This window comes from Paramisgurnus dabryanus, chromosome 1 (genome assembly GCF_030506205.2).
Source record: "Paramisgurnus dabryanus chromosome 1, PD_genome_1.1, whole genome shotgun sequence".
Classification (NCBI taxonomy): Eukaryota; Metazoa; Chordata; class Actinopteri; order Cypriniformes; family Cobitidae; genus Paramisgurnus; species Paramisgurnus dabryanus.
In genome coordinates this window covers 46,228,940-46,241,759 of record NC_133337.1, presented here as the reverse complement: position 1 = coordinate 46,241,759, position 12,820 = coordinate 46,228,940, and the positions used below count along the sequence as shown (strand labels likewise).

Sequence of the window (12,820 nt, the reverse complement as noted above, 5' to 3'; positions counted from 1 at the left end):
GTTTGTGTAATGTGTTGCGGTAGTATGGGCAATCTGTGACTTTAACTGAGACTTCCTGCTGTCATGGGAATGATATCAATTTGAGTGTTTCCATAATAAGATCTATAATTCCACTCTTTCTTGCACATCTTGAATTTACACATTAGAGTACACAAAGTGTTATGGGGTATGACCAATGGGCATACTTTCGATCTCGTAAGGCCAACATGGAAGTGACTCCATTCATCAACTGGTCAGTAGAGAAGGGCTCCAAAAGGGAGTCAATCCCCATAGACCCACCATGTTAAAATGCCAATGGTTTTAGCAACCAGCCACCTCAGCTTCACCCACGTCCCGCCTCCTTACCCATTTTTGGCTATCTGCAAGTGATGCATGGTGACGCACTGCCAAGATGGCGATGGCAGGCTTTGCCAACTATTGGCTTCAAAAAAGCTCTTCACAAACCTACTGGTGATGTCACAGACACTACATCCATATTTTGTACAGTCTATAGGGGATTATCAAGTTTTTTGGGTGGGATTTGTCATCTTTGAGCATGTCCACTTCTGGCGCAGTTAGGTTGTGTTTCTAACATCCTGTTAGTCAGTGTTGGAATTTAGGTTAACGAAGTAAAAATACGTAAAAATTTTTTTCCATGTATTTGTACTTTACTTAAGTTGAATCCATAGTGCATACTTGTTTTGACTATTACTTCTTTACATTTTGTAACAAATTATCTGTACTTTTACGTTACTACATACACCATTGTTCCTTTACGTACCTTTCTCAACAACTTTTCTGTTTAATTTGGACCAGCAGAACTGCCATTATGATCCAACGGAAGTGGACATGCACAAAGATTGCTGAAAGCGGAAGTACTACGTATTGGCGTGATAATCGCCTATTGGTATGACTAAGGCTGCATTTACACTGCCTGTTTGAAGTGACTCAATTGCACATAGATTCCGATATTCTCCGATCGGTTTCAGGCCTCAGTTCATATGTGGAAATAAATCAGATACATGCATTCGCGTTCACAATGTAGGCAAACAAATTCCCATGTCAAGACGCATCGTGCGACATTGAAATTGCGACACTGACAAATGGCTCCAATTAGTGGAGTAGTGAGTGTTTACATGCACACACTGTAAAAAATACTATGCTGCCTTAAAATTTTTTGTTGAATCAACTTGGATTTACAAGTCATTTCAACTTACTATTATTTATCTTGACTAGAGATGAGTTGTTATAACTACAGGTGAGTTGTTATAACTTATAAATTTAAGTTGACTTTTCTCAACTATATTTTATAAGTTGTGACAACTAATTTCTGTTGACATTACTTGTAAATCTGAGTTGATATAACAAAGAATTTTAAGGCAGCAAAGTTTTTTTTACAGTGCAGAATAAGCGGATGACTATCAAAAATCTGCTTATTATAGAAAACTGTTTTCATGCGTTTAAATGCAAATCAATAAACTGGCTATGCAGACAACTGCGTTTACATGGGACTTGGAGAATTGTCATGTTTCTCGCAGGCAGTGATGTCACGGCTATAGTACATATTAGTCGTTCAAAAATTTTATTACTTCTCGTGTCTGCAGAACCAGTAAATGAAAATGAACTTTAATTTGCGCAGTTTCTCTGCCAACTGCTTTAGTAGAGCGGAGACTTTTATGCGCTACTTTGCGCTAGACATGCGCACATGAACAAAACCGTAAGGAAAGGTGTTTACATGCCATGTGAAATAGGGGTAATAAGCAAAAAACTACCTGTGCAAATCGGTTTTTGCTTACGCCGTTTATGGGCTTAATTTCCCCGATTAAAGAAAATTCGTTTTATGTGTTTACATGACCCTACGTGTTTTCAGTTTATTAAGCATAAATGGCGTAAGACTGTGCATGTAAACACAATCTATGTTGTAAAGTTTTATGTCTTGTTACAGAAATAAAGCTCTGTAATATTGTATAATCAATTTTTCTGTGTTCATTGCATATTGCGACATTGAATTGTTTCGCCAAGTGTTTAGTGTAAATGCTGATATCGGATACAAATCGCTGTTTAAAGATAATGTAAACAGGTCGTTAAAAAAAGATATTGTCAAGTCAACAAATTGGAATTGGGCATCAAGATCTGCAGTGTAAATCCAGCCTAAGTAAAACAAGATGAAACATTGATTAAAGCTACCAAAATGTGGGATCTTGTTTTTGCAGGTTTTTTAGTGGTGCACGACAAGGGAGAACATCACTATACATGCAGCTCATACTTATTGTTTTGGGCTACCTGCCAGTGCCCTAGAAGTAAACACCTAAATGTTTGGGGTTTTCCCAGATTACCGACCTATGCATTTTTTTTGAGGGTCTGTTTTTAGCTTTTTTTACAAAACGTGCTGTTGCTCTATTTATGTTCTGGCCTAGCACTTTGAAAAATGCTGTTAAGTTGCGAAAGATAATAATAACAATCCAGGTTTAGTCTGCTTGGTTGAAGTCCACAATATTGTACTTGTATTGTGTAGGTTTGATTGTTCTCGGTGTCCTTGTGCTTCTGTTCACCGAGACCTTGTTTCAAAGGGGTTGAATGTGGTTTGTTTTAAATGTACGCCTCTCACTACCGTTGTCACCAAGTACGGGGTCTGGGACTTTGTTATAGGCTGACCTGTGGTCAGTTCACGCTATGAGCAGTAGGTGTGCTCCTCATAATGGCGTGGGAACACACTGTTGCATAAAACGTTGTGGGCTGTGTTCGCTCAATGAACTCACTCCACAGGTGTACTGCACTGCAGAAGATGAAGTCGAGTGGGTTGTTTAAGTAAATGGACCATATTAACTGAATGATGCGAATTTCCGGTTTCTGAGTATCACAGTGAAACAAACGTCATTGGTAATTTGTTATTCTGTACAGGCTCCTTTGCATTTTCAGTTTTAAAGGCTCTTGTGGGTTTTGCCAAGCAGAAGCAAAGATTTTAATGTACAAATGTCGGGTTTTTGGCAGGATCTCACATGTACTTAAAGGGCACCTATTTAATTGCTAAAAACACGTTATTTTGTGTATTTGTTATAATACAATGTGTTTGCGTGATTTATGGTAAAAACACATTATTGTCCACATACCATACATGTTTGTAGCTTCAGATTTCAATCTCTTCCTAAAATGCACGTATTTAAAAAGCTCTGTGTCCCTGATTGGTCAGCTAATCTGTACTTTGTGATTGGCTTGAATACCTCTGATCTCAGCTGGAAAAGTGACGTTTCTTACCATGTTTGAAAGATTTGTTCACAATGCAATGCTAACAGGAGTTAACTGAGTCAAAGCTGGAGGAATAATGATAATGTCGGTCTTGTCTACATCACCAATCCCATGAAGTAAACTGTTCCCTACTATCCCCGTGTTTGTTGTAGTCCAAGAAAAGAGATTAACGTTAGAGACGATAACTCGCATCATCGATTACTTTGGGGTATTTACCTTTCGCATATTGTTAACATGTACTAATCAACCCAGTATCACGAAATTGCGTGACTATTTCACGCATGGACCAGCGTGACAATGTCACGCTTTGCCGCGTTTGAGCGTGAGCATGTCACGCTTTGCCGCGTTTGAGCGTGAGCATGTCACGCTTTCTGTTTGTGTCACTGTCACGTATTGGTTACTCAACTTTTTTGTCCTAATTTCTTACCATTGTCGCTTCGGTTTAGGGTTAGATTTACATAAAATGACACCCTTACCTAAACAAACTCTAACCCCAACGTCAGGTGACAATTGGTTAAAGTTTAGAAAATATTCAATTCAATTCCATTCAATTTTATTTATATAGCGCTTTTCACAAAAGTCAATTGTTTCAAAGCAGCTTTACATAAATAGAAGCAGTGAAAAGCACAGAAAACGACAGATAGCACAACAAAATACATGATAGCATGAGCAGTTAAATTTGATGCGGCTATGACTCAATATTATAATTGCACGTATTACTAAAGCAATGTATAGAAGAGGAAGCTAGGTAAAGCCCAAAAAGGCTGCCTCCCCGGGGTGAAAAACCCCCTAGGAGAAAAAAAAACCCCGGGCTTTTATCCGAGGAAAAATAAGTCCTAGGAGGGAATATATAAGAATAAGTATTATATAAAAGAATAAGTATTGTATCTTTTTTTTTATAAACCAATACTTAAAGTGACAAATACTTAAAGTGACATATAACACAAGCACCAAATCTAACCCTAAACCGAAGCGACAATGGTTTGAAAATAGGACAAAAAAGTTGAGTAACCAATACGTGACAGTGACACAAACAGAAAAGCGTGACATGCTCACGCTCAAACGCGGAAAAGCGTGACATTGTCACGCTGGTCCATGCGTGAAATAGTCACGCATTTTCGTGATATAGGGTTGGTACTAATACACACGTACACACCAAAGGAAAAGAAAAATACGTAAATCGGACAATAGGTGCTCTTTAACTACTTAAAGACACCATGAAACGGAAGTAGCGATTGTCTCATTTTCCCCGTCGTCATGGCGTATATCCGGGTGAAACAGCATCTGAAATGAAAAAAGGTACGGCGGGACTTGAATTTCATCCATCGAGATTGGATTAGAATGTTGGAAGTTTGGTCATGTTGCTATTTGCTAGTCACTGCAATCTTTTCCCAGGCCTGGTCTCTTGCCATTCCTACGCACAAATTCATACAAATTAGCCAAATTGTAAAATCTGTACGAATTCTCGTGAGATCAGGCAGAATATACTGCAGGTTGCATGCCTCTAAGATGGTGAATATACTGTAGCCCATTACTGTACACCACTTTTCTATCGAACAGAAATGACACCAGCTCTCATTTATTTCTATAGAAATAAACTGTTGACATATTTCAAGCCTTAATGTTAAAGAGCATATTAAACCATCTAAGAGGGCGTGTATACCAAAGCTTTTAAACGTGGCTAAAAGCGCCATGCGACGTCGGCTGTGGGAAAAAAAAGTTCATCACTTCCATTGGAAACATTTGAAAACATATCAAACGCTGTGGCTTGCACGCCCCCTAAGATCAGCCACTACAGGGATGTGCAGATTATCTAGTATAGGAACTAGTATTTAGTGAAGATTTAATAGCCAAATTAAAATAAATCAGTTTAAAAGAGTGAAATACAGCAAATTGTAACACTATTGGCACGGTTTTTGTATAATATATCACACTGTTTCTGCATGTGCAGTTATGTAAGTGTACTCACTTAAACTTTAAAGTTTAATCTTAATGTGTGACTCTACATGAAACTGTACATGTAACTGTCCTCAGTGACTCATACACTGAATGAAAATTTAATGTGAACAGAAAGGGGGTCTTGACCGCATAACATTACATATAAAGCACATCCTGTTGTATAAAGCTGTCATTATCCATGTCTTTGTCTGATCCATTAGCGCAAATAATATGCAGCATACGTGCAGATACAGACCAATAAGATTTCTTTTCTATGCACTATTGCTTTTGTTTCCTCGTTTCTACCTGATTCTTACGTTTCTTCTTTTAATAGAAATGCCAAACAAACAGGCTTTTTTTGCAAGGACACTGTTTTTAATTTGATAAAGTCCTGCAGAGAATAGAAACTGAATCTAATGCTTTGTTTATCCCCATCACCTAAAATATTATACTGAGCACTTCCCACTCCACATTAAATAAAGCTACAAGTCAAAAGCACTCCTAAGTAATGTAAGCGACTCAATGGGATATTGCGATCTGCAGAAATATTCTGTGTTCAGCTGTTTTTGCCTGCTGAGCACGCTAGTTGTCAACAGTATGACTACACACCCACTCATAATCAGACAGAATGCCGGGAGATGGTATATAATTTACTTTTATATACATTTTAGGGCACCTACATAGCCTACACATATTGGATGGGTTAAAAGTTACCCAATGCTGGGTTGTTGTTACCCAACCATGGGTTCTAATAACCAAGCAGTTGGGTTAAAACAACTAAGCATTGGGTAATTTTTAACACATCTATGTGTTCTGTTTAATATTTACCCAACGCTGGGATGAAAATAACTCGGCATTTTTTTTTTTTTTTGAGTGTATGGTTTATGTTTTTAAACATAAACCATACACAAACATTGTAATAAATCAAATACACAAAATAACATGTTTTTAGAAATGAAATGGGTTCTCTTTAATAACAGGTGTCTGGTTTCAGATTATAGTCTTGTTTTTTCCAAAATGTACAAATGCTGTTTAGAAAGGTCCTAATATGTACAATTTAGGGACAGATATCAAATACAATTGAGGTACCAATAACTAGCTTTGAAGTACCTTTGAGGTACTACACTGTGAAAAGTGTAACATCAAAAAAATTTTTTTAAGTGAAACTAAAGTGAGATTTAAGTGTGTCTCCAATTTTCTAACCTTTCACTATTAACAGTGTAATATGCACCCTTTAGGTACAAAGATGTACTTTTTGAAAGAGTAGGCTACAGTCCCAGTGACAGCCTTTGTACCTTTTTTCTGAGAGTGTATTTTGCTGGATGCTCATGCTTTTTACGAGGAGGATATTTCTGTTTAAATGTACATTTATGCATTTGGCAGATGCTTTTATCCAAAGCGACTTACAGTAAAATCATATATTTTATCAGTATTCGTGTTCCCTTGAATCAAACCCGTGACATTTGCATTAGTATTTGTAGCTGTAGTATTTAACATCTGGATAAGGCATTGCTTTGTTCATTTAAGTTGTTGTTGCAAGTCACCAAACTCATTACATCTCAAAAATTGAGATTGTGAGGAGGTGAACACCATGTCCTGTACATATTCATGCAACACTGTGAACCTGTGAAATGTTTTTTAACCTTAGACTAATAATAGACTCACTAACTGCGACTGCAGCTTTATTCATTTGCACTTGGTGGGAAGGAACCAGAAGAACTCAGCACAGGTTGAGCAAATGTTATGTCTGTGTGGTTGGATAACACTTAATTTTGGCAGGGCAAATGTCCTTGTTAAAGATGTTTTGGCAGTAGCCTGGTCTCTACTGGGGCAGCATCTTTGGCAATATACATTGAAAGCACTAAAAATAGCTATATATCACAGTCCATCGAATGTCTCTTGATACTCTGATCAAACCAAATATGCTGGTTGAGTTTCTGAGCTTTGCGATTGACCATTGCATGAATCATTAGCTTGAGCGACTCCTCACCTGTATGTGGTTGTTGTCATCGAAAAGTGCTGTTTCTCCTGTAGCATGGCCTTCATTACATCAAATTGGTGCACTGTTTGTCATTTTTTGTTTGCTTCACATCACCTTCCTGTCCTCAGTACGTCGAGACCATCAGCAGCAAACAACATGAGCTGGATAACTACATCGCCGAAAACTACAAGACGGCCATGTCTGAGGAAAGGAGGAGGTATTGCTTCCTTGTTGCACGTCAGTGCGCCGTGGCCAAGAGTAGCAGTGTCTACCACACCAAGGTGAGAATCAATGTCATGCTGTAGATACATTTGGGTGCAGAAACACTGAAATGTTGAGTAAATGTTTATGGTATACGTTTAATTCCTTTAGCCGAAAAAATAAATAAAAAAGTGCTACATGATGCCATAGAAGAACCAATTTTTGGATCCATAAAGAACCTTTAACATTCAAGAATAATTTCTTGGTTCCTTGTAGTGGAAAAAGGTTTTTAGACTATAGAAAGGTAAAAAAGACATGTTTTTGACTAAATGGTTCTCTGAGGATCAAAGCTGGTTCTACTGTAGCATTGCTGTGAAGAACCTTTAGTAGCACTTTTACTTTTTAGAGCATTTTTGTACATTTAAATGTGGTTTAAGACAATATGAAATGTGCAACGTTTCGAAGTAAAGCTAAAATATTTATTTGAAAATTATGTAAACTAGTGCTTGTTTTATCCATTGACATGGGGAATCTGTAGAATCAGTTAATTTTATTGTTTAAGACCTGTTAAGTTCAACATATCATTGGTTATGTAAGGAATTATACTGTAAGTTATCCCATACGGCAAAAATAATATATTTTTTAATATATTTCAAAATATACAGATAATTGCCAAAAACATATTATGGAATGTATTTACAGAAATACATTTTTCATATATCGTCAATTTTTAAATATATATTTTCAAAGTAAATAAATTGTAAAGCATAAAAAATATATTTAGTGCTCCATATATTTTAATCCAAGGAAATTCAAGTCATAAATATATCCAAGTGGTATGTTACAGCACTGTAAACATAATAGCTTTAAGTAGGTTTGCTGAAATATATTTTGGAATATTTTTACAAAAATATATTTTCACAGAAATATTTTTTTGTAAATTCTGAAATATATTTTCAAAGTAAATAAATTGTAAAGCATTACAAATATATTTAGCCCTCCATATATTTTAATCAAAGGAAATATATTCGAGTCGTAAATATATTCAAGTCATATGTTACGAAACTGTACACATAATAGTTTTAAAAAGGTTCAAATTAAATATATTTTCAACTTTAAAAATATACTTTATAAAATAAACTTGTATTTAGGATATATTTGAAATATATTCAGACAAAAAATTTTTTTATTTTGCCATATGGGATGTAAAATTAGAAATGTATTTGCTAAAATATATTTTGGAATATGTTTACAAAAATACATTTTTCACAGATATATATTTTTTTTTGTAAATTTTGAAATATATTTTCAAAGTAAATAGATTGTAAAGCATTTAATAATATATTTAGCATATATTTCCCTATATTTTAATCCAAGGAAATATATTCAAGTCGTATGTTACAAAACTGTAAACATAATAGTTTTAAAAAGGTTCAAATTAATTATATATTTTTAACTTCAAAAATATACTTTATAAAATTTACTTGTATTTATATTTGAAATATATTCAGACAAAAAAATTTTTTTTTTGCCATATGGGATGTAAAATTAGAAATCTATTTGCTGAAATATATTTTGAAATATGTTTACAAAAAGAAAAATTTTCACAGATATATTTTTTTGTAAATTTTGAAATATATTTTCAAAGTAAATAAATTGTAAAGCATTAAAAAATATATTTAGCCCTCCATATATTTTAATCCAAGGAAATATATTAAAGCTGTAAATATATTCAAGTCATATGTTACGAAACTGTAAACATAATAATTTAAAAAAGGTTCGAATTAAATATATTTTTTACTTCAAAAATATACTTTATAAAATAAACTTGTATTTAGGATATATTTGAAATATATTCAGACAAAAAATAAGTTTTGGGATGTAAAATTATTGAATTGAAATAAATTTTAAAATATATGGTGATACATAAAGGCTAAAGCTAAATATATTTTTAAATTCAAAATATATATTGAATTGAGCTTTACTTTCTACAAAATGTATTTAGCATATTTTTAAAATATATTTTTGGCCAGGGAAATGTATTTTTTTGCCATATGTGAGACCTTTGATAAATACATTTTACATTTCATGTTGTCTTTAACCTACAAGTGTCCATGTAAAGTATACATTAAAGATCATATATATTCCAAACGTTCAGTAATATTCACACGTTTGCCACAGCTGGACAAATATTGTGCTCAGTTGTTTCTGCCCCAAATTCCAATTATTCAGTCGTTCATCTCATTTTAATGCCATCGCTCTGATCATTCATCATGCTTGCTACTGAATGGCCTGCTTCTTGAAATGCTCTTATTTTGGGTGAATTGTTGGACTGATGCTGTTGTGTTGACTGTATTATAATTTACAATCCAAAACTTTAAATGGCTGTCAGTATTGAGGTTCTGTGGTGCAGAAAAACCATTATGCAGTGAAGAAACGTTACATTTACACTATACAAAAATAGATGAGAGATTTAGTGATGTCTGGTGGATTCACCAGCTTGTCGAGGAACACCAGTCATTCCCAAGTAAGCGAGCTTCTCTCCTCTGACACCCACACTTGTGAGTCGGTGATAGACGGAGCATTGGCAAGAAAAGGGAGTAGGGAGGGCCGGGCAAAGTGTGGCCCACTTTTACAAGAACAGACTGTTCAGATATCAGATGTGTAGGAAGATATTTACTAAAGAAATGCTTTGGATACCTTTGATGAAAAGAGAAATGAATTATCAAAATCCTCACCTATGTTATGTCTTCATGTGATAGCATGTCTTGGCTTTATGAGAATTACAGGAATTACAGTAAATAATTTGAAATGAACTGACCATCTGTCCGAGTTTGTCATTGCGGGATATTCACACAACCTCCTACACAAGTCACGCAAAGCAACAGTTGATACGCACCTGCTTGAAACTGAGGTCTGAGAAGGAGACTAAAGACCTTTTCATTAAAATGAATAAGAGAGGTGAGAATTTTCAATTATAATACGTCTTATTCAGCCTGCCGCCATGTTGATTCTAAAAATAAGGCTGTGAGGGAATGATGTCCAGTTCGTGAGCTTTTAAGGAAAACAGCACTGTTTTTCAATATTTAACTATGTTGTTACCTCAACTTAGACAAGTTAATACATCCCTATCTTTTTTCAATGCGTGCACTTAATCTTTGTACAGCGCGTCATGAATATGTTAGCATTTAGCCGAGCCCCATTCATTCCTGCAAACTAAGTGCTCTTCCATCATACAATCTAGTTCTCAGTTAGTTTTAATATAGTTTTATTTTGTGCCACCACACTAACTCATGTTAAGGAAAACTTGGAAGTGTTTGGTGGCTTCTAAATTCATCCCTGGTTGGATCCTAAGGAATGAATGGGGCTAGGCTAAATGCTAACACATTCATGACGCGCTGTACAAAGATCAAGTGCACGCATTGAAAAAAGATAGGTATGTATTAATTTGTCTTGAGGTAAGAACATAGTAAAATATTGAAAAACGGTGCTGTTTTCCTATAAACCTATTGTTTTGTATCGTGATGCTGGTCATTCAGCCATAAAAACACAGAAAATACATTATTTTATACATTTCCACAGGACAAAGAACCTCAGAAATCATGGATTGTTATAATGAGAAGGGACATATGACCTAATTTTGAGATCCGAGCAGTGCAATGTGTACATAAAATCTGTTTTGTTATTAGCCTGTTGGCTAAACACGTATTTCAAATATTGTACATGCTTACTTTTCTTTAAAAAACTAATGTAGTCTTATAACTAAGTAAATAACTCCAATTTGTACAAGTTACAAAAAATGTAAGGCATGAATACATTAAAGGGACACTCCACTATTTTTGAAAATATACTCATTTTCCAGCTTCCCTAGAGTTAAATATTTGTACCATTTTGGAATCCATTCAGCTGATCTCCGGGTCTGGCGCTACCACTTTTAGCATAGCTTAGCATAATCCATTGAATCTGATTAGACCATTAGCACCGCGCTAAAAAATAACCAAAGAGTTTCGATATTTTTCCTATTTAAAAATGGACTCTTCTGTAGTTACATCGTGTACTAAGATTGATGGAAAATTAAAAGTTGCGATTTTCTAGGCAGATATGGCTAGGAACTATACTCTCATTCTGCCGTAATAATCAAGGACTTTGCTGCCGTAACATGGCTGCAGGAGGCGCAATGATATTACACAGCGCTTGAAAATAGTCCCCTTGGTAACTTTCAATAGAAAAGACAGAAAGTAGTTATTTAGCGGTGCTTTTAGCCAAAATGACTTCCGGCAAAATTATTACATGGTCAGCTCCCCTGCGGTATCCAGGAGCACAATGGTGACAGCTCATGGTACTTGTTCTGGGTAATAGCCCTACTGGTGATCAATCACTATAGTTACCTTATAAAGCAAAATGAAAATTTGTTCACTCAAACCGTATGACTTTTAACTTTGTGGAACACAATATACAGTGACTGAATGTTAATGCTATTATTTTCTATACAATGATTGTAAAAGGAAATGGGTGTTGTCAAGCTTTATATATACAGTATATGACCTTGTCTGTGGACTCCAGGCTGAAATCTCATAATCTAATCTAAAGTTTGATTTCACATTGATCTTTGGGATGGCCTTTTTATGTTCACAAATCATGTAGGATGATTTTATGTAGAAACAGTAAATCACAAAAAATTACTCACAAATATTATCAAGATATTGTATTGGTCTGCTTTTGTGTTTTATACACAGTAAGTCTGCTTTGTTACATCATGAGGGTGAATAAATGATGCTTTTTTCCCATCATTTAAAACCATTTATTTAAAATTTATTTTGAAATTTGTTTTATAAAAATACAAATTCCAAAAAGCTACCTAAATCTTGTAATCTGTAAAGGCTGAAGTATAGGAAATTTTAGATAGGGAGAAATGTAGTATGTATGTAGTGTAGCCCAAGAGATGCATTGCATTTTGTCCCAATGCACATGCGTGGAACGTCTGCATACACGTACGAGTCAAATTAACTATACTTTGCAAGGCTGTGCATTGGACCACTCGCGTACATTCGCGTACATGTAAAACACAGACTTTACTCAGGGCTTATTGGCATACAAATGAACAGTTATGGCATTTAATAGAACTTCGGACCTGCTGATCTTCACACCACAATCAAAACAACAGCAGTGTTATTACCTCTGTGAACTCATCGAGATTGTGAGTCGGCAGGTGTTCGGACAGACAGCCGGGTGATAATTGCTTTGGCTGGTTGATGTGTGAAGAGGACTGTAGGGGTCTGTACTGACCTGTGCTAGCTGGTACAAACAGATACTGTGCTGATATTATGACTAAAGATAGGAAAGAATGAGAAGGGGAGAACAGAGATTAAAGGAAAGGTGGTGAGTGACTGCAAACACTGAATTCCAGTGATGATACATCCGGAACAACCAGGATTAGAAAAAGTTCACACAAAGTTTATTATTTTCTCTGTGCAA

The 12,820-nt window shown here is 35.2% G+C and overlaps 1 protein-coding gene across 9 annotated transcripts in view; it reads left to right on the top strand.

Moving 5' to 3' along the window:
* The window catches only part of baiap2b (BAR/IMD domain containing adaptor protein 2b), a 72,889-nt gene that overhangs the window by 47,704 nt on the left and 12,365 nt on the right, over positions 1-12,820 (top strand). For 8 of the 9 annotated variants that reach the window (XM_065262532.2, XM_065262534.2, XM_065262535.2 and 5 more), the window contains one exon: positions 7,273-7,425. The exons of the other annotated variant lie outside the window; for it this stretch is intronic. In XM_065262532.2, the coding sequence (XP_065118604.2) occupies positions 7,273-7,425 (153 nt within the window). The remainder of the gene's footprint in view (positions 1-7,272; positions 7,426-12,820) is intronic. 9 annotated transcript variants of the gene reach the window in all.